This window comes from Lacerta agilis, chromosome 10 (genome assembly GCF_009819535.1).
Source record: "Lacerta agilis isolate rLacAgi1 chromosome 10, rLacAgi1.pri, whole genome shotgun sequence".
Classification (NCBI taxonomy): domain Eukaryota; kingdom Metazoa; phylum Chordata; class Lepidosauria; order Squamata; family Lacertidae; genus Lacerta; species Lacerta agilis.
In genome coordinates this window covers 57,074,304-57,095,653 of record NC_046321.1, presented here as the reverse complement: position 1 = coordinate 57,095,653, position 21,350 = coordinate 57,074,304, and the positions used below count along the sequence as shown (strand labels likewise).

Below are 21,350 nucleotides of genomic sequence, written 5' to 3'. Positions count from 1 at the left end.
TGTTTGCATCATCAATATTTGCAGTAAACTTTAAGGTCATGTTTGTGGACAAACCACTTGAGGCTACTGAGCAGCTCTCCTAAAAAGTAGAGCACTAAAAAACCCCAAAACAAATAAATTAAAAGCAGCTGTGTGTGCACTCTTTAAGAGTGATGCTGTGAGGTGATTTATTAAAAAGAGAGAGAGAGAGAGTGATGTTGAGGGATTGTGAATTAATCCTTTTCCCTCTGCTGTTTTCCGGATATAAACCCCCCCCCCGACTCCAAAGCTAAAATTTGCCAAGCTAAGCACACCCACCCCTAAATGCACACTACTCATTATTACCAGTGTTCGAAGCTCCCGTTGTTCTAGGCGCATCTTGCAACAGGGAATTTCATTAGCATGAGCAGTTTCTGAGCCCTGGACGCAGTACTGCGCCTAAGATTTCAGATTAAAACTGCGAGTGGAAGGAAAGGAGGACCATTTTCTGCCTCCCCACTCCCAGCTACTCTCTGAAGACCGGAGAAGAGACCCTCTTAAGAATATTAGCGGGGTGGCCAGTGGGGGGGACGATGACTAGACCATGTGAAAAGTGAACATAATACTTTAGCTGCAGTTTATTCATTCTCAGCTTTGTATTCTTGTTATTAAAAAGGGTGCCTAGACATTCCATCGTTGCACCTATAACCTAGGTTTAAGGTGCCACTTAGCTCCTAGCTTTCACATCTCAGTTTCTAACACGGATTATTACTCTGGTTTCTGTCACGGTGTTCCGCTGCACCAGAAGCGGGTTAGTCCTGCTGGCCACATGACCCGGAAAGCTGTCTGTGGACAAACGCCGACTCCCTTGGCCTGAAAGTGAGATGAGCACCGCAACCCCATAGTCACCTTTGACTACACTGTCCAGGGGTCCTTTACCTTTTTACTTTTTTTCATCACCAAAAATGTCTCAAAAGTTACTATGATTCCATGTCTGCATATTCCCCAAGGAATAGTATTTCTAACTATACCAAACAGTTATCTAAAAGCAGAGAAATATTTAAAATAGGACATTCAAAGCATGTTATACATTCTCGGATTCAGATCTACCTGTTGATATTGGATGTGGTCTGTGATGCTAAACACCAGGAAGTTTCAGAGCAATTTTATCCCCAAGGGATTGCGTTTAGAATTTCATTTGTTTTGCTTCATTGGGGAAACATGCATAAGCAATTTAATATCAAGGAGATGGCTTTCTGTTACCAAGGTGGTCAGTTCATATGTCTCAAAGCCTTTTGGCTCCTTAGGTTCACTCTACAGGTTACAGTCCAATGAGTGTGGGATTTTTCCAAGTGTACAGATGAAGGAAACTTTAGCATTGGTTGCCTGCTGTTATTGAAAGCCTCATAGGATTGAGAGGTGCAAGAACTCTGGATTTATGCCAGTGCCTAATTTAAGATAGAAGCCAGTTGCCAACTGCTAACACAAGCAAATGTCTCTATTCAGTCATTAATTAGCCCTGACGAGGTAGATGCTTCCTTTTCTTGTAATTGGCATTGTTCCACCGATAACTTAAAAAAAAACAAGCAACAACAAAACTGGGGTAGTACTGCTAGCAGGCCAAAAGAGAGAGGATGGAGGCAAATCCTGGTGCCTCAAAACAGTGTTTAGACTCTAATGGGATTTTGGCAAAAAATACCTCTCTCAAGGGCAGTGTAAGAGCTCAAAAACATAAATAAGAAAAGGATAACTGGTAGAAATGAAAATGGAACCAACTCCAAACTCCACTCCCCCAACACCACAAATGATTGGGGGGTTGTTTCATTTTCAGGGGTTTGTTTCTAACTTGGTTTTGTTCAAACAAACAAGTTTTGTTGTAGCAGTATTGCTTTGAATGCTTGTAATATACTTACACAAAGAAACTTTTAATTTATCTCACTCTGTATTGATTCTGTACCAATCATTCTTTCTGTTCTATGTGGCATTCGCTACTTTATAGTATCCTTGTGAAAATATTTTATCTGAAACACATTGGGCACTAAATAAACCTTGTTTTGTAGCACCTGGAGTTTCTTTCCTCTGCCTGTTTGGACTGTTCTCTCTCTTACCAAATTAAAAGGTTAAGCTCATCTATCTCTGCTCTTCATGAGGGACATTCCTGTTAGACCTATGTTCCAGATACAGTATGGCTTTTATTGGGTCACAATTCTCACGTATATTCCCAAACGCCGCTTGTATTGTCATTTATCATCCAAAAAAAATCTACTTTGGCCTGTGGCATCAGCCTCACTCTAGCATTCGCTTCTGCTGAACATAAGTCACTTTTTGTCTTCCTTTGCCTTCCTCTTTCCCCTAGAGGGACGCTTATTCCAACCATTGCATGTCTTTAATCTTCCTCAATCTGGTTGTTCCACAGTTGTTGGTTTGATCCCTGTGGGACATCCATGGCAACAGATTGCTCCAACACCAAAGAGCTCCTTTCCTTTACTGTCACTTCCCCTTGCCTTTTCTCTGCTATTTTCTTTGGGGCAGCAAGGAGCCTTTGACTACTTTTGAACCATTTGGGGGATGTTACTAAAAAACTCGGGTTGCTTCCTTGGAAACTAAACAAGACAGGGCTCTAAAGTGATCTATGGAGGCTTGCTTACCTCCCTCCCTCTGTCATTACTACAATGTTCCACAACCTACCTCTCAATATTTGAAGCACACAGCCACAAGACTCATATCTAGCTCATGTTTCAAGCATGTCCACACAGCTTCAGGTCATGGTGAAACTCAGGGAACTTGTTCCTTCTCCTCTTGTTTGCCCCAGTGGAGCAGGTAGTTATTCATAAAATCACAGAATTGTAGAGTTGGAAGGGATCCCAAGGGCCATTTAGTCCAACCCCATGCAACGCAGGAATCTCAACAAACTCATACATGACAGATGACCATCCAACCTCTGCTTAAAAGCCTCAAATGAAGGAGACCCCACCATCTTCTGAGGGAGTCTGTTTCACTGTCGAACAGCTCTTCCAGTCAGAAAGTTATCCCTGATGTCTCATTGGAATCTGCTTTCTTGTAACTTGAATCCATTGGTTTGGGTCCTAGCTCCTGGAGCAGGAGAAAGCAAGTTTGCTCCATCCTCCATGTGGCAGCCCTTTAGATATTTGAAGATGGCTTTCATATCTCCTCTTAGTCTTCTCTTTTCACACTAAACATACCCCAGCTCCTTCAACCGTTCCTCATAAGGTTTGGTTTCCAGACCCTTTATCATCTTAATCACCCTCCTCTGCACACGTTTCAGCTTGTCAACATCCTTCTTAAAGTGTGGTGCCCAGAACTGGACACAGGACTCCAGGAGTGCTCTGGCCAATGCACAATAGAGTAGGACTTTTCTTTTATGCTGGCTAAACATTTGCTTCTCAGCAGATAAAGACACTTTACTTAGCAAAGTTCTGTCAGACTCCTTCCCCTCCCCAGGGTTACAACTGTTTTGCACAAAGATACGACAACTTAGGCTTTCAGAGGATCTTCTAGGTGCTGTGGCTTTCCCAATTGCCAAAGCCATGTTAAAAGCTAGGTTATGGGACATAGAGCGTCAGGAACTAATTTTAGCTGCGGAAAAAACATGTTCCCCTCTTTATTTTCAACTCTCTTGGGCGCAGGAATCTAATCCCAATTATCTACAATCTCTGTTTAAGATGTAAGAAAGAAGGGCTAGGTTCAACTCCAATCCCTCTAACCTCCTCTGGGGTAGGTTCGCAGGGATGGCAGAAGGAGATAGGATCTGCCCATGTGATGCCCACCTGGTGGAAACGCTAGCTCACATGGTCCTCAAATGCAAAATGTATGATGATCTCCACCAGCAATACCTAGACCAACTATGTGTCCCAAAATGGAAACCGGAGATAGAGGTTACATGCTTCCTATTATAGGGGAGAGACCAGGAGCTCACCAAGACAGTAGCTAAGTTCCTCTATTTGATCTTTTGCCGCCGAAGTACATTACAGGACCCTGCCCTTGTTGGAGACCCACAGAGGTGAAATAGATTGCTGGCCTCCTCTTCCCTTTGGCAAGTGACTGTACTGATGATATGGTGACGGGATCGTACTGGTCTATTTATTTTGAATGTTTGTAAGTGATGCCAATGAAGGTTTTGGTACTGATACTATTACTTCCCTTGATTGGGACAGTATACTTCTGTCGATGCAACCTAGAATAGCATTCCCTTTTTTTGCTGCTGCATCACACTGTTTACTCAAGTCAAGCTTGTGGTCCACAAAGACCCTTATATCTCTTTAACATGTACTACTGGTAAGCCAGGTGTCCCCCATCTTATATTCATGCAGCTGGTTCTAAGTGTAGAACCTTACACTTGTCCCTACTGAAATTCATTCTGCTAGTTTGGGTCCAGTTCTCCAATCTGTTAAGATCTTATTGAAACCCAATTCTGCCTTTGAACCCAATGTGGGTTCATTGGTTCCCCCAAGTGGTTACAGTTAAAGGGACACTGCAATTTCCCATAGTATACAATGAACTCTGGATAAAAGGGATTCCAAATATCACACCTCATGGACTACAAGGGCCAGCGAAACACGTGAACAGGTCCAGATGCAGGCTGGCAAAACACTCACAGTCATGTGATAAAATCACTCAATAATCCTAGCACTAAATTGTAAGTCATTAGAAAACTACAAATTAAATTTAAATATCTTCTTGCTTAAAAAAAATCAAAGAGAATCCTTTCGCAGTGTTGATTATACTAACCATGCCTATTGCCCAAACAAGCACCTGTTGATGATTCTTAATGATGCTTTGAATTTGCTGAGCAGAAGATGGAGGAACAGACCCTGAGCCACAAAGCTAGCATGAATAATAACTACTTTCTGCTAATCTATTTTTGAAAGGGAATACTACTAAGCCTGAGAGCCTCTGCATCTGCTTATGTGGCACATAAAACAAAAGAGACTATGCAGGGGAGGAATTTCCCAATCTCTACATAATACTATTTTTGTCTGGTGTATTTGGGGCTGTCTTTAAAACACCCTGGAAACCTTAGTTGCTATATAACTGGGATGCAAAATTATTAAAAGGCACTGGATGGTTTGACCATATTACAACAATGCTTCTGTCAGTTGTACTGGCTCGCAGCCCATTTCAGGGACAAATTAAAATGATTGTTTTTAACCTTTAAAGCTCTAAATAGTTTGGAACAAGGTTACCTGAAAGACTACCTTCTGTCATTTGTTCCTACTTAAACCCCAGTCCCCAGTGCCTCCACTGAATGAACTGAGGCAGGCCACCATCAGAGTCTTTTCAGTGGTGGCGCCTCAGTTATGGAACAGCCTTCCTAACAAGGTTTGCCTGGCACCCTCTTTGTGATCTTTTTGGTGTCAGGCCTTTGTTCACCCAGGCCTTTTAAATAAACTGAGGTAAATTTCATCCTTTGTTGTTGTTGTTGTTGTTGTTGTTGTTGTTGTTGTTTTAAAAAAACCCTCTCTTAATTTTGGGGATGCAGCAAATTCTGTTCTGTTTTAAAAATATTTTTAAATGGTTCTGTGTTTCAATTTGTATTGCCATTGCTTTGAGCTATTTACTGTAAGCTGCCTGGAGAACATGCTATGCTATGGGGTGGCATACAAATGTCATAAACGCACATACGATATTGAGGGAAGAACAGTGGTGCCTCGCAAGATGAAAATAATTCGTTCTGTGAGTGTCTTCGTATAGCGATTTTTTCGTCTTGCGAAGCACCAATGCAAAGTAGCGGTTTTCGCGAAAAAAATTCCCCCCCCCCGTCTTGCGAGGCAAGCCCATTGACTTTTTCGTCTTGCGGGGCAGCCTTCCGCTAGCGAATGCCTTTCGTCTAGCGAGTTTTTCGTCTAGCGAGGCATTTGTCTAGCGGGGCACCACTGAAATTTAAAAGAGAGTTGCTACAAGCTACCCTCCGTGCTTATTTAGCAAAACATAAATTGAAGAGATAGAAAAGGAACCAGGGAGCATATAACAGTTTCTCTGTGTGATACCTACTTGCTTTCCATTTCCCTATTTGTCCCTGAAAAAGCTGCATCAAATCCTCTTCATGTACACATTACTTGCTTGTTTTTGTTTTTGTTTTAAAAAATATTATATACTGTGGAGTTCTTGGTGCCATAACTCTGGTCCCAGGAAGCACACAACAGCCAGCTTTCAGATCACCAGAATTACCAATGATAGGTCATGTGGTCCTACAGTATGCATGCTGGACTTGGGCTAAGGCTAAGCCGAACTACACATTACACCAGGAGATCTACTGGGGCGTTTTGCTTTGGTCCAAGTGCATAATTAGCTGCTGCTCTACACCCAGAGTTCCTTCACCTCTCAATCTAATGAGGACGAGCCATTTCCTTTCCATGAGGGAAGCTATGCTAAGGGTTGCTTTCTCTGTGCACTTGCAATGGGTCTGCACAGTTGCCTGCTGATTGAAAATAAAGCAATTGCATTGTCTTGGGGCATGTGCAGAGTGCCAGCTCTGGGAACACTTGTTAACTTCCGGTTTTGTGTGTGTGTGGCAAAAATAAGCCTCCCTATTCAAGGGACTATGCCTGTGTATTTCTTGTGATTTCTGTTTAGCAACACAGCTATAGGTCCAGCTCACCCTGCAGATATGCCCTGAGAAACATGTTCAAGTTGAACACAATCTTTAAAGTTTCATTGCCGTTTCCAAGCATTTTGTACCTCTTTTGCAGTCATCGCATACAAGTTCTCTTGGAGAGCATCTAGGGCGAGATCTTTCTGGATAGGCTTGTTTTTTTCAACAAGGACTCCAGCATATTCCTTTTCAGGATTCGACAGAAACACCTGGAATACAGATTAACTACGTTATCTTAGCTATTTCAGTAAAAAAAAAAAAAAAAGTATTTAAGTTGAAACACATTTAGACATTTTCATTTTAAAACAAAGCCACTCCAAGAAATAATTGTTGAGCTGCAAGAAAGGAGAACTGGTCTTCCAACATCATTGCCTTTTTCAAAATCTTGCTCTATTCTGGTGAGAATTATCAGTTTCTATCTGGGCAAAGCTCTTTGCCATTCCCCCCTCCCCCCATGTGTTATGATTTCAGATCATGGAATCATACAACTGTACAGCTGGAAGGGCCCACAAGAGTCAAACAAGTTTCAAAATTACACTCAATATTATTACAAAGTTCATTCATAATTTCTGGGACTTCCGGCGGCGACGCCATCGCCGGGTGGTCGAAGGCTGCTTCGGGTCTGAAGCGCCTTGTCCATCCCGGGGGTTAGGAGCCGCGCTACCGCAGCGCGCGGCTCCGGTTGGGGTGCGGGAAGAGCGTCCCGCACCCTGGGCTCCCCGGCTGCGCCCGCGGAGGCTCCGAACCCTTCCCCTGCCCCCCTGTAAAGGGGGAGTGGGGGTGAAGGGACAACGGAGCCGGGCTTACGGGGATATGCCCCAACCGGGATGCAAATGCGGCGGCAAAGCCCGCGGTGAGCGTCTAAGTTCTACCTGTGAAGAATGGAGCTAAAGGAACCCGGTGGTCGTGAGTAAATAATCTTGGCAGAAATCGTGTTTTTGGAACGATCCGGGGGGAAGGAGAAAGGCAGCCTGCCTCCCTCCCTTCGAGCCTAAGAAATTAACCAATTTGAGGGATTGCTGCCACAGAACTGGTTATAAAGTATCTAAAATCGATACATGAGACTGGCAAACTTTTTTCTTGGGAAGCTAACTAGCGGAAAATATCTCTATTTAAAGTTGCGGTGTTTGCGCTCCAGCTTAGGAAAATGGCGACGAACAAAGAGACAGGAGAAGAAATATGATACCCACTTCCTCCTCCTCTGCCAGTATGCTGGGTTTCGTCCTTGAACTGGTATTGAACTCTGGACTAACAGATGAACAAAGGCTCACTGCCTTGAAGGTGGAACTAATTTACAGAAAAGTTAAAGTCTTGTGTGGGGGTCTGAAATGGAACCAACTGCCCACAGAGGAGGCTAACAAAACTTTTGACACTTTGGAAGAAAATCTTGTCAAAGAGCTGAGAGGATGGATGGAAAGATGGGAAGAAATGAATGAGCTACTTCGGAGAAGAAATTCGCTTGTTGGGGGTGGCAGTCCCAAGGCGATGTCAAGATTTGCTATATCCAGTCCCCGAGGTGTGAGCTCGGGGGCCAGGGACAGAGAATTAAGGTATTTACAAGAAGAAAAGGAATGCTACAAAGAACCGGAGAAGCTGAGAGAGGGAGAGTTGGATACCTCGGAGCTCGTGGCAAGGAGAGCTTTGGACTGTGCCTGGATCTGTGGACGTTGGGAGAGGGAAGTTGCATGGAAGTTCAGTGCTGATGCCATCAGGAGAAGAAGAATGGACAGAGGGGGTGTGGGGTGAAGTATTAAGTAAAATCTAAAGCAATCTGTTATGGTATTTTGAAATTGGAGGGTGAACACTGTCAACAATAGTTTGTTTTATTATTTGTTTGAACATGAAAAGAGATATTTCAAGTTTTTATGTTATTAGCAGCAGTTCAAAGGATAGAAGAGATAGATTTGATGAGGACGATTTGTGAGGATTGATGAGGATGTAGTATAAATAAAGTCAATTTAAGTGGTTTAAGTTTATAGATTAAGACGATTAAGATTAAGATGAAGATTAAGATGAATGTTTTACTTTATATATATAATTAAGTTTAATTTTTTAAATGAAGAGGTTAAAAAGTAGATTATGGATATAAACTCGAAGGTGAAAAGGCAGGGGAAGTCAACTGTCAAGATTGGAAAAAGAAATTTTTTTTTTTTGAGATGTCTAATTAAGAAGAAAAATCATGGCAATTTTTGTAATAGATGTGTAATTGTATTTGTTTTGTATGTGTATAAATGTAGGTGTGGTTAAGGTTGTATGTTGTTATAAGTAAAAATGTCAATAAATTCTTATAAAAAAAAAAAAAACAAAGTTCATTCATAATTTCTGATCCATATTCTGTATTAGGGATATCTATTAAGGTTTTATACTCGAGAGACCTTGCTATTAGCCTGGACATATTCTAACCCCTCTAACTTTTTCATTTGGTAATGAAATTAACTTGCTTTGCCACTGGGTCTGAGCGCTCTGCTCATGCGCTCCTTTTCTTGCAAGTGCTCCAATATGCTCCTTGACTTCCTTGCTCCTGGCAAGCTAGTAAGAGTTTGCTGTTCTATCAAGCTCTGGTATGCACAAATCATTTTCCTGCAAGTCGTAATTGGAAACATCATTCAAAGTGGGTTCCCAGTTTTAGTCCGTAGGCCAAATGTAGTTTGCGCAAACCATAGCTTTCCCATTTCAAACACAGCAGTGAACTGGTCACACAAGGAGACAAGGAAGAGCAGTAATATAGCTCATCGTCAATGGCTGAACATAGTACTGGCTCAGAACCATATTCTCTCTACAAATCTGCAGCGCTATATTTCTAGTTATCTGTTGAGAATGGGACAAAAAAGATACATTAGTATGAGGGAGAACTCTATCAGGCTTGGATTAAATGAAGTTGGTTGCCCTAACTCTACTAAATAACAACTGCAACAAACGGGAGGCGTTCCAGGTTTCTGCCAGGCTAATGGGTTGATATTTATTTGAATTTGAATGCACACACAGGTACAGCTTTGAGAAGGACATATTTGAACATGGTTTTATTGATTTTGGGCTGAAATATGTTCACAGATTTTGATTTCATGGTGTTTAGGAATGGTTATGATTTTTTTTTTAATGATTACTTTTAATTCTGGGGTTCAATATGTCACTATTGCCACAATACATATAAACAAGTTGTTTGAATATGCTTATCGGATTCACTTCATGAAATGCTTTATTGAAAGTTTGTTCTGTTTAAAAGTCAAGCAACATACCGGATAAACCTTATATCTATGGCAGATTCATTCTGACCATAGCTTTCTTATATTGCAAAAATAGGCCATGCTTCTTTTTTAAAAATGACAACAACAAGAACAAGAATAAGAACAAGAAAGCATTTAAGACATTGAGGTTACCTTCAGGATTCTGCCGTCCGATGTCCCAACAAATGCTACTGTATGCGTGTTCTCTACTGCAAAGGTCACTGCAGTTAAGTCTATACCCTTCTTCTTCAATAAAGGTTCTGTAGTAATTCCCTCTCTGCTTCCCAGAGGGTATGGTAGATGTTCAGAACCACACGGAAAGGCTTGGCTTGAATTCTAATAAATGAAGCAAGAAACAGAAACACAACAGTCAGACGGGTGATAAACTCTGAACTTGGAAACTAGGGCTGAAACCCAACCCCCCCCCCCTTATGCCACACTATGTGTGGAGGGGCTTCGATTGAATGGAGGTACCCCTCTGCTCAGCTTACATCACTGCTGGTGCAGATCTCCCCCATCCTTGCTAGTTGAAGGTCCCACAGGTGGGGATAACACCTCAGGGTAGCTTATGATCCATCCCTGACCTAAGGTGGTTGCAGAAACATCTCAAGTGTCCCCAGGACAAAGATTCTGTGGACTGGATATATGGTACGGATGGCACCCAAATTCAGCCCAAACTGATGCATGTTGTGATGTGGAAACACCTCTCTGCATATTTTGAGCAGGGCATCCATATGAAGTTGTTTGGATGTGGGGGTCCTTAGTTAGTAGGAAAGCCCTTCCTTGAAGATGCTGTATCAAGGGATCATGGCCCCTGCTTGTGTTAGAGGCACTGTGGTTGGTCTTAGACATAGGAAGGCACAGAAAACTGCTACACTGGAAATCCTTTTTATTTTCTCTATGGAAGATTTTCCCCCACCACCATCACCACATACAGTTTTTCAAATTGAAAAATGGGATATTTGGGGGATACTTAAAAAAGTCTCCTGTGTAATATTTCCCCCTTTTAGAATGAGGGAAATCATTTTATAGCTTTTTATTTTTTTTAAAAGAAATACAAGATAGAAAATATTAAAATCTGGCCACACTCAAATCTAAGGTGAATTTCTGGATGTAAAGGACACTAATGTACAGGATAGGAAGCGTTTTATTTTATTTTTTAAAAGAGTCATCCATAATTTCGCTGAGTTTCAGATACAAGCCATAAAAGCTAGTACAGTGGTACCTTGGTTTACGAACTTAATCCGTTCTGGAAGTCTGTTCTTAAACCAAAACCGTTCTTAAACCGAGGCACGCTTTTCCTAATGAGGCCTCCTGCCGCCGGTGCCCTTCCACCATTCGGATTCTGTTCTTAGGCCGAGGTAGACTTCTCAAACCATGACACTATTTCCGGTTTTGCAGAGTTGGTAAACCAAATCGTTCTTAAAACAGACTGTTCTTAAACCGAGGTACCACTGTAATGATGTTGTGGAAAATGGGGCAATATTTTTGAGTGACGCTATGAAATTATGTCACCATAGGTCCTGAGAGCCATCTTCATACCTCATGATGCCTGGTCAGTTTTATCCTAAAGTATCTCCTACTATGTTTTGTAACTGCGCTGTGTTCTGATCCATGTATACGATGCACTTTTTATACCAATAAAGGCGACTGATTGATAAAAAAGTTATAGACATAAGCTTGTCATAATTAACATTGTTCTGCCCACATTATTGTCTCTAGGAATGAGAAAAACTGATGTCTCGTTTTTAGCTTTTTCAAAAGGATTAGAAGCCAAACTGATAACAAATGCCACCTTAAATATAGAAAACCAGCTCTGTGCCCCCAAACTGCATCAATGAAGGCCTGTTCAGTGGGGTCCATAGAGCAAAATTCTGGTGCTGGTTTCTGCTATGAATGATAGTGATGAGGGGGGGAGGGGGCAATGGGCACCATCCATTTCAAATGAAGCAATTTAAAAGTGGACTTATCTCAACGTAGGACATACAAAGCAAACGCTAAATCTGTCTCACTGAGACAATGGCACCTTTTGACTGGATTTAGCCCACTTAAAACACCTGAATGGTCAAATTTACACTTTGCTTCCAAAAGTGAACACTAGGAGCATAACTATTTTTGTCAGTTGAATATTAACCTAAGTACAACTTAGTATAAAGCAGTGATACAATATTGCCAGGGAAGAAGAAGAAAAATTTAAAAGTGGACTTATCTCAACGTAGGACATACAAAGCAAACGCTAAATCTGTCTCACTGAGACAATGGCACCTTTTGACTGGATTTAGCCCACTTAAAACACCTGAATGGTCAAATTTACACTTTGCTTCCAAAAGTGAACACTAGGAGCATAACTATTTTTGTCAGTTGAATATTAACCTAAGTACAACTTAGTATAAAGCAGTGATACAATATTGCCAGGGAAGAAGAAGAAAAAAGATTTTACATGTTGTGCAAAAAAATATCTGGAGCCGAAAAGACCTGCGCTGAAACATTTTAGATTCCAGCTCCCAGGCCTCACACTTTTGCTTCACAGATTTAAAATGTGTTTCTAAAACACAGGGTTTTCAACCTTTCTTCCCTTCCCTTTTTAACTTTTTTTTTTTTTTAAGCGCTTTCATATTACCGGGTGAGACTGAGAAGTGCACGGAGCAGTTTCTGTTCGGAATGGTTTGTAAAACACGTTCCGTTTATCCTTCATATAGCATTGCTCCCGTTTTTCCTCCATTTTTTGGTTGATCTCCTCCAAGGAAAACACACACATGGCAGATTCCACAGAGTTATTGTCTTTGTTGATCCTCCTGAAAAGTGCAATTAGCATTTTGTCCTCTGACAAGGCACCATCGTCTTGCTCCGATGATGCTGGATCCTGCCCAGGCACAGAGGCATAGACAGCATTACACTGGTTGTAAGGACCACTGGCATCTTTACATTCCAAGTCCATTTCAAAGTAGGAATGGTACTGTTCATCTTCCTTGCAGAGCCGCCCAATGACTGTCCGGTTTTTAAGGGGCTGCTTTTCATACTGATTGAAAATAAAATACACATATTTGCTGTCTTCAAAGATGTACAGAAACTGTTGCGTGCTCGAGGAAGGGTACGTCGATTTGATAACAGCAGGCTCTGCATACAGTTCAAAAATGTCTTTCCCATCCCCGTCGAAAAGCTGCCGAGTGCTGATTATTATCCCATTGTCACTTGGTCCATTTCCCTTTCCCACAAACATCATTCGGCCTTTTTTCAAAGAGGTGATCAGCCCCACTGTGGCTACCTCCTCGTCGTTACTTGCAACAAATGATTTCTCTCCGCTGCCGTTCTCATAGTAAACTATCTTTGAAATGTTCTCGAGCTCTCTTATGCAACAGATGCCCTTAAACAGGCTCCCGCAAACCACAATCTGTCCCTCTTGTGTGTCCAGCAAAAATATCTTGTTGTAATTGTCAGTATCTTTTGCTTCAGTACACTGGTTTGCATCAATGGGAGGTGTGCACATTTTGTTATCAAGTTGTGGCCCAGTGGATACCTCACCCACGGACGGATAGGGTTTCAAGTCTTTCGTAAGCTGATGAAGGGCATTTACTGCTCCTAAATAGACTGTCCCTGTATTGTGATTCACCGTCAGGTGGTTCAGTTCTGTGTTGGTCAGAAACGAATCCCATTTCTTAGGCCTTAATGCGCAGGTCAAGCAAGAGAAGCTCAGAATGCTCAGGGTCCAAATCCAAACAGCCATTTCTGGGCGATACCTGAGAAATAAAGATATAAAATATATTACTTCTAGCTAAAAATAAGATTTGTTGCCGTATGATCTTGCTAATGAATTAAGATATTTGGCAAAAAAAAATCACTATCAACGGAGAAGATTCAGTTGGCTTTGTTATTAATAAGAGGAACTAAACAGAGCTGCCCTCTATTGCTGCTACTTTTTTGTGGTAGCAATAGAGGTTCTGGCAATAAATTTGAGATTCCAAAGCGGTATTGAGGGTATCATGGTTGAAGGAACGAGGCACAAATCGAATCTTTTTGCAGATGATGTGCTTTGAATGCTTCCGAATGCAAGCATTAAAATAAAGAGTTCAAATTCCTTCTAAAAAATAACAGGCTTAAAAAATAAATTATAATAAATAAGTTATACTGCCCATCAGTGTCCCTCACCAGGAGCATGCTTGGTTATATAATAATTAAGGCTTCAACTCATCATATGGTGGGTTTAAATTCTCGCGTCTAATTGCTACTGCCAAAATTAATCAGCAGTGCCGAATAAATTGCGGCTGGTTATTGTGTGAAAATGGTACCGGTAGGAATTCTTGGGGGGGGGGGGGGCTGGCATAGCACTGACATTTTCAACAGCAGCTATATTTCTTATAATCCACAGTTCTACCATTTATTTATTTATTTTGCTTGTCGTCGTCGTCGTCCCCAAAGTGTATAACCTCCTCCCCCACCTTCCCCTTCTAGGAGTTGTTCGAAGTGGCTTACAAATAGAAACAAAAAAGCACAAACCCCTCCAATGATTAAAACACAAATTACTGAACTAAAACGGCAGCCAACATCCCTCGCCCCTGCAAACCACGATTCACAGTCAATTTTGCTGCACTCCCTGGTGGGCAGGAAACATTGACATTGCAATGGCGGCCTGGTTCACACAACGCAACACACCAAACCAAACTTCGGCTTTGCACAAGGGTACATATGGGCTCTTGGGGGGAGGAACTCGTAGCTGCCTTGCTCAAGGTTTGGCTTAGTTGGGGTTTGCGGTTAAACTCTCTCCTCATTAACCATAAACGGTAACCAAGAGCAAAGGTTACAGCTTGTGGTTAGGGAGGCCATCTGTTAACCTCGGTTTAGCACTCAGTGCAGCATGGTAGAAGAAGAAGAGTTTGGATTTGATATCCCGCTTTTCACTACCCGAAGGAGTCTCAAAGCGGCTAACATTCTCCTTTCCCTTCCTCCCCCACAACAAACACTCTGTGAGGTGAGTGGGGCTGAGATACTTCAAAGAAGTGTGACTAGCCCAAGGTCACCCAGCTGCTGCATGTGGAGGAGCGGAGACGCGAACCCGGTTCACCAGATTACGAGTCTACCGCTCTTAACCACTACACCACACTGGAAGTACATGCCAAGCTCCTCTCCAGGAGCTCAGGAATCAACGCTTGTGCTTAATGTGTTGCCCTAATAAAGCCAAAGAGTATGCTATGCTTTGACTTTAGAGCAGCAAACGTCTTACGTTTCTAAAAACCAGTCAAATGACAGCTAGCGTTGCTTATGAGAATACGTGACTCTCTTGTTTACTACCACCTTAGCAGTGTGTTTACAAAATAGTTTTAAGGCAAGCCAGCTTTCTTAGTTTAGCTTCCAGCTGTAATCTACGGATAACCATACTGGCCTATCTTAAACGTATGTCTCAAGAACTAACAAGAGGCGGTACACAGAACGATATGATCATTCATGAAAAAGTAGCCTACTACCTAGTACAGTAGTGCTATTTTCTCAGTGCTGATTCAGTTCAAGTCCAGACATGGGAGAGTGTCGGTGCCCACACTCAGTCGGCACATCTAACACAGCTATGTGGCTTTCCTTGGTTGCACCAAACCAATGCAAGAAGCCATTGGGTAATCACTTAAGTAGTTTGCTAGACAACCTCCTTCTCTCTGCAGTCACATGCAGGCAGCCAAAGCAGGATGTTCACTGAGCTACTTGGTTGGCTGCCCTACATGGATTATGTACGACAGGACTACTGTCTCTGTTGCTTTACTAACGCAAGCATTTCTCAATCATGTTCTCTGCTTCCAAAAGGCACTGAAGTAGTATGTAATGCAAGACTCGTGGATGCCAAAAATCTCGGTTAAAATTAGCTTCATACGCAAACATACACTCATGCATTAGCAAACCCGGTCTTCTTGCAGACCGCCAGGGTGGATAAAAATCAATTAGTTAAAATAAATAAATAAATAAAATTGGATTTTTAAAATATATATATATATATAATTTAAATCAGATTTTTTTTTATTTAAGTCAGATTTCTTAAAATTTAAATTGGATTTTTAAAATAAAACGCTTTTGGAGGAAAAATCTTTCTAAAGATAGTATTCTATTTAAGTTACATTATATTCCAAAGGCTATTCATCAGGAAATAAGGATTTGTTTTTAAGTTTTTCATGTGTGCTAAAACTCACTCTAAGTTTTTTTTAACCATTTAACCACATCAGTTAACGAACATGGATACATATGCTATAATGTTATTGTTTTAATTAAATAAATTGTTTAAATTGTTATTAAATAAAATTATCTGTCTATGTATTTCTAATAGTATAACCAAATCAGTAATTTTTGATATAACTGTAAAAATTACTCTTAAAATTTATTACTGTATTCCAAAATTGAAACCTTCATCTGGTTGTAAATATTAAGATTATACCAGCAAGAATGAGTTTTTCTGTTAAAAAAAAAATATTTAGATCAAGTCTTACTGACTAGTGATTTAAATCGATTTGATTTATATCAAATCCACCCTGCAGACTGCATACTCCCCAAATCCCAGTTTTCTCCTTCTTTTGATGCCTGCTTCTGCTGTTCTGATGCCTTTCTGCATCAACAATTGCTTGAGACCCAGCTGGTTTTTTTTTTTTTTTTTTTTACTAAGCTCTAATATACAATCAATAAAGCCCGATTAATGAACTCACAAGCAACATCATACAGTGGGAGTACATGCACCTTCAGGAACAACCAATACTCCACCAGCTATTACAGAACAGTAATTCAATATGCATGCAAGTCTGGCAGGCTGGTGTGCTAGCAGCTGTGCCTGTGCCCATATTTAAAGCAGAAGAAAGCAAGCAAGGAGAGTTGGAGGTGTGGGGGAGTCCAGGCTGGGTGGAAATTAGAATAAGTTAGAGAAACCTGCAATGGGATTCCATGAACTTGGCTAGATGTGGCGATTCCTGAGCACACATTCTGTGATAAGCCACAGAAACGCCTTTCGGAAATGATCCCCATACAAAAATAAAAATAACGACAGAAATGGCAAAATCTGCATTTTTAGGCAAAATCTGCAATCAGGCAAGCTGGCAGAAATCTAGCGTCCTCTTCACAGATACCTCCCCCCCCCCAATGCATATTCAGTTCTAATGTAATGGTTTGCATGTGTAACTGCTTGGCAGACATGGTTCTGAATGATCTTCGGTAAAACGTTACGCTGTGGCCAGCTCCGTGGTGACTGAATTTCGAGAACATTTACAGGTGAAACACGGAAAATTAGAATATCGTGGAAAGGTTCATTTCTTTCAGCAATTCAACTTAAAAGGTAAACTAATATATGAGATAGACTCATGACATGCAAAGCGAGATATGTCAAGCCTTTATTTGTTATAATTGTGATGATTATGGCGTACAGCTGATGAGAACCCCAAATTAACAATTTCAACTTTGGGGTTTTCATTAGCTGTACACCATAATCATCACAATTATAACAAGCAAAGGCTTGACATATCTCGCTTTGCATGTCATGAGTCTATCTCATATATTAAACTCCAGTAGCTAATGAAAACAATTGCTTACATAAATGGACTTTTCCACAATATTCTAATTTTTTGAGTTTCACCTGTGTATTAGCTTTGAGGATTTCTCCAGTGTTTAAAGTGTTCCCTCCCACCCACCCACCTTTACCTTCCATAATACTAATGATGTTTCCTCTCTTCCATCACTTTAAATGATTTTGCTCCATCCTGAGGAGGAGGAGGAGTTTATCTGGCGAACTAGAATATGCAGGGGAAGGCTCTTCCTATCTGTGTCAGTAACCTCAGCGGTTTCCAAACCACAGATATCCCACCCCTTGCAAATAATGACAGGCCTGCAAAGCACAAAACTATTATTCAGAGGAGGGGAAATCAGGGAAAGACTATGTGATCCAGCAGTCTCAATTCCAATCATTAATCACGCAAGCATTCACAGCTGACATGCTGAGGAGAGGATTTGGAAAGCTCAAAGGAAGCTCAAGCCAGATCCAAAAGCTCTAGACCGGCAAAGACAAATGCCAGGCCTCAGAGAAAGCAATTTAAAACAAGGAAACCTAACCTAGAAGAGCAGGGGCTAACACAAGGGTGGGTGTAAACAGCACGGGGCACCAAAGGAATAAAAACATGGGGGGGGGGAGAGAAAATCTGGTTGTCTGTGCCAAAACAGAAGTCTAAGTTGGCAGAAAAGTGAACTGCTTGCTGGAGCTGCCTGACTCATCAGTTCCACTGGCTAATGAGACCAAAAAAAGTCAATATCCAATCTGCAAGAAAGTTTCAGGCAGGAGAGGAAAGAGTCATATGCCTGTGCCCATACTGAAATTTCTAACCACCCACTAATTCTGCTCCTTCCTGGCAGCGATCACTGTATTTTTATGACTAGATACATAAACGGGGGTGAATGATAGTGCACATAACTTCCCTTGGGGTCTTAAACCCAGCAGCTGGAAGATAAAAAACTATGAAGGCTTTAAGTTAAGGAGAGCAACTAGTAAAGCAGGCAGAGGTGACACACAACTGCAGCACACTTTATTATTAACTTCGACAAAGGTCTGCCTAGGAGACTTCTGAGCAACTTTGACAGCGGTCTCATCTGATCAAGCATTTGTTTACTGTAAACATTTGTCAGTCGCATTTCCTAAGGTACAGGGAACATAAAAGCAAAAATACCACAAAATAAAAAAAAGGAAGCAAGCCAGCATCGGAAAGCAAGTGAGACTTAGAAGCTATGCCAGAAGCTAAGCAACAGAGGTGCAGTGAACATCCCCTTCAAAAAGGCCACAGAAACAGGGTATTATGCACTGTAAGAATAAGAACGCTCTGGAACAAACAGAGAGTTTGTCTTTCTAACTGCAGTAGCAGGGTCATAAAGGTCTTCTCTGGCAATGTGGAGGTTGGATGGTTTCCAGAGGCATGCTGGGCAATGAAACAGGCCAGATGATGGAGGCGAAATTATGACCACAGGTGAGAGCTCACAATTATGCCTTACCATGCAGAAGAAATCTTATTGCCAAAGTGAGGTCATGCACCACCAAGCTGCACTGGGTGCCTAATCGCTACCAGGCCCCATTTAAGATGCCGATTTTGGTGACCCAAGTATCTGAAAATGCATCCCCCCCCCATTTCCTACGTCTTAAGAAGAAGCCCTGCTTGTAGCTCAATCAACAGTTGCCATTCACTATGTGACAATGCAGAGCAGGGCCTTCTTTGCTATGGCACCCTGGATAAGGAGCTCCCTCCTACTGGATACACTGTTGCCCCCATTGTTAACAGTTTGATATCAAGCTAAGATGTGTCTTTTCCTTCAGGTCTACAGAGACGACCAATTTAAATGTGGTTTTTCTGCTGCTGGATTAATGTTTTGCTACATCTATTGGTTTAATCTGGCTATGTTCTATTTGCCGTGTAGCATTTTAACTAAATGCTGTGTGCCCTGAGGGCCTCTGGCTTGAAAGATGGAAGGTGAGGAAAGCAAAAAGCATGCACTGCAGCCCTCCGTATGCTGCCAGACTATATTCCCACCATTCCTGACCACGGGGCATACTGACTGGGGCTGATGGGTGCAACATAATCTGGAAGGCCACAGATTCCCCACCTTTGTTCTAAACAGTTGTAAAAAAAAAATTGTGCAGAAAAAGTATAAGTGTAGGATTATTAAGCCTTTGGTGACTTCCTTCCTCACCGTCTGCACACTTAGCTGCAACACCACACAGACTCACAGTATCTACAATTTCATCAATTTCTTAAATAGAGCCTAATCCATGAAAACCTGTGGAAAATTTCAAGTCTAGAAAGTACGTATATGTAGAGATGTGAAGACCCGGAAAAAATGCAGAAAAATTCGGAAAATTGAAAAAATGGTTTCAATCTGAGCAAACCTTCAGTTTTTAGAAGTCCATAATAACTGTGATAATGACAGACACAACAGAGTAGATGCAGAAGCAGAGACTGAAACTGATAGTGATCATTACAGCTCAGAAAATGATTCTGATTAAATTTCATGCCCATTCATTGAAATTTAGTCCCACTTCCTTCTTCAGTTCTTTTGATGAGAATGTTTTTTTAAAAAAATACTATGGAGAGGAAATATGAATAATTGTTACTTCTGTGTTTTTAAAAATTGTTTTGTGGAGGTTTGTTTTTTGTTCCACATAAACTAGTAAATAGTTCAGGAGATTGTTGCTCCATTTGTTACAAATACAAATAAATATTATTTTAAAAGTAAATTCTGTTTGTAATAATTGTTTGGATACACTATATTTTTAATATGCTAGTTGTGTTAATTTTATGCCCACTAAAATTGTCCATAGTTATATTTTATGTTTCTAAAGCAACAGAATGACTTTCAATCTGGAAAGAAAAAAGAAGTGGTAATGTAGCATTTTTTCCAAAAATTTCCATCCCCCCCCCCGAAAAAAACCTGGGTTTTTTCCCCCCCAAGCTTCAAAATTTCCAGAAATTTTACATCTCTATGTATATGTGGCAGGCGAAGGAGTGCCCAGACCCTCCTTGTTGTCCAGTATATGATTAACAAGTGATATGGGCTGTACACAATTCCCTCCAATTTCTATAATTCTTCCCACTTCACAAACGGCATCATGCAAGAGATTCAGTGTTGTCCAGTGCTACCCAGTGAGCTCAGCAGCTGAATGAGAATGTGAATCTGGTTTTCCCACAGCCAAGCTCAGCTACTGCATCTCAGGGTTTATCTACTTTTACCTTTGGCTCCTCTCTTTCCAGGTACAGTTCCATACTTAAAAGCTCAGTGTCCAAGAATTTCTTTGTTGCCCCAGAGTCCCGTCCCCCCGCAAAATTCCACTCTTTGGTGCTTAACTAGAGCAAACATCAGTTTGGGTTTTCTGTGGATTGACGGTTGCTCCGATTAAGCTTTAAAGAGCGGGTTTTCCCAGGGAAAGCTCTGGAGGGGAAAAAAAGGTTGCAATGACACAGATCTTTAAAGCCCCTGTGTCTAAAAAGAGCAGAGGAAAAGTGTGGATAAGCCCTCACTGATTCTTAAACTGCACCTTTGTCTGGGATTATGTGTGAAAGGGCTGTGCAAATGACAACATATCCTTCCGTTTTCAAGAGATAGCCCAGTTAAGAAGTCTTCGCAAAGGTCCTCCTTTGGACATGGGCATGCATACCATAACTGTCACACTGGTTTTCATGCATCTTTAGAAGTCATGAGATGGCACCCCATATGTTTAAGATGAAATGTGGGAAGTAGACCTGTGAGATTTGTCCAAGGGCACAGAGGCAACCTTCTCTGGAATCTGACACTGAAACCAATCTTTTGTTATGCTTTGGCCCTAATGCCCTAAACCAATCTTTTCCTTCCACCCATATTTAAATCCCCAGTTCCACAGCAGTGGAAGTTCAGGGTCACTCTGAGAAATCTCACAGAACTGTGAACTATAAAGAGCCTTTGACATAGCACCTGATTAGCTATGCAGTCCTTTTCAGCACCAAACTCAAGCTGTGCACAGTTCTTTCCTCCTCCCTCCAAAACTATCAAGGCCCCTTCACTTGCCCAGGACATCTGCTGGGATTAAT

At 41.4% G+C, this 21,350-nt stretch overlaps 1 protein-coding gene across 2 annotated transcripts in view; it reads right to left on the bottom strand.

Moving 5' to 3' along the window:
• Window positions 1-21,350, bottom strand: part of PLXNB2 (plexin B2) — a 164,755-nt gene that overhangs the window by 87,193 nt on the left and 56,212 nt on the right. For both annotated transcript variants that reach the window (XM_033161665.1, XM_033161666.1), the window contains exons 2-4: window positions 12,416-13,532; window positions 9,949-10,131; window positions 6,658-6,780 (exon numbers count right to left, since the gene is read on the bottom strand). In XM_033161665.1, the coding sequence (XP_033017556.1) occupies window positions 6,658-6,780; window positions 9,949-10,131; window positions 12,416-13,519 (1,410 nt within the window). In that variant the 5' untranslated portion in view covers window positions 13,520-13,532. The remainder of the gene's footprint in view (window positions 1-6,657; window positions 6,781-9,948; window positions 10,132-12,415; window positions 13,533-21,350) is intronic.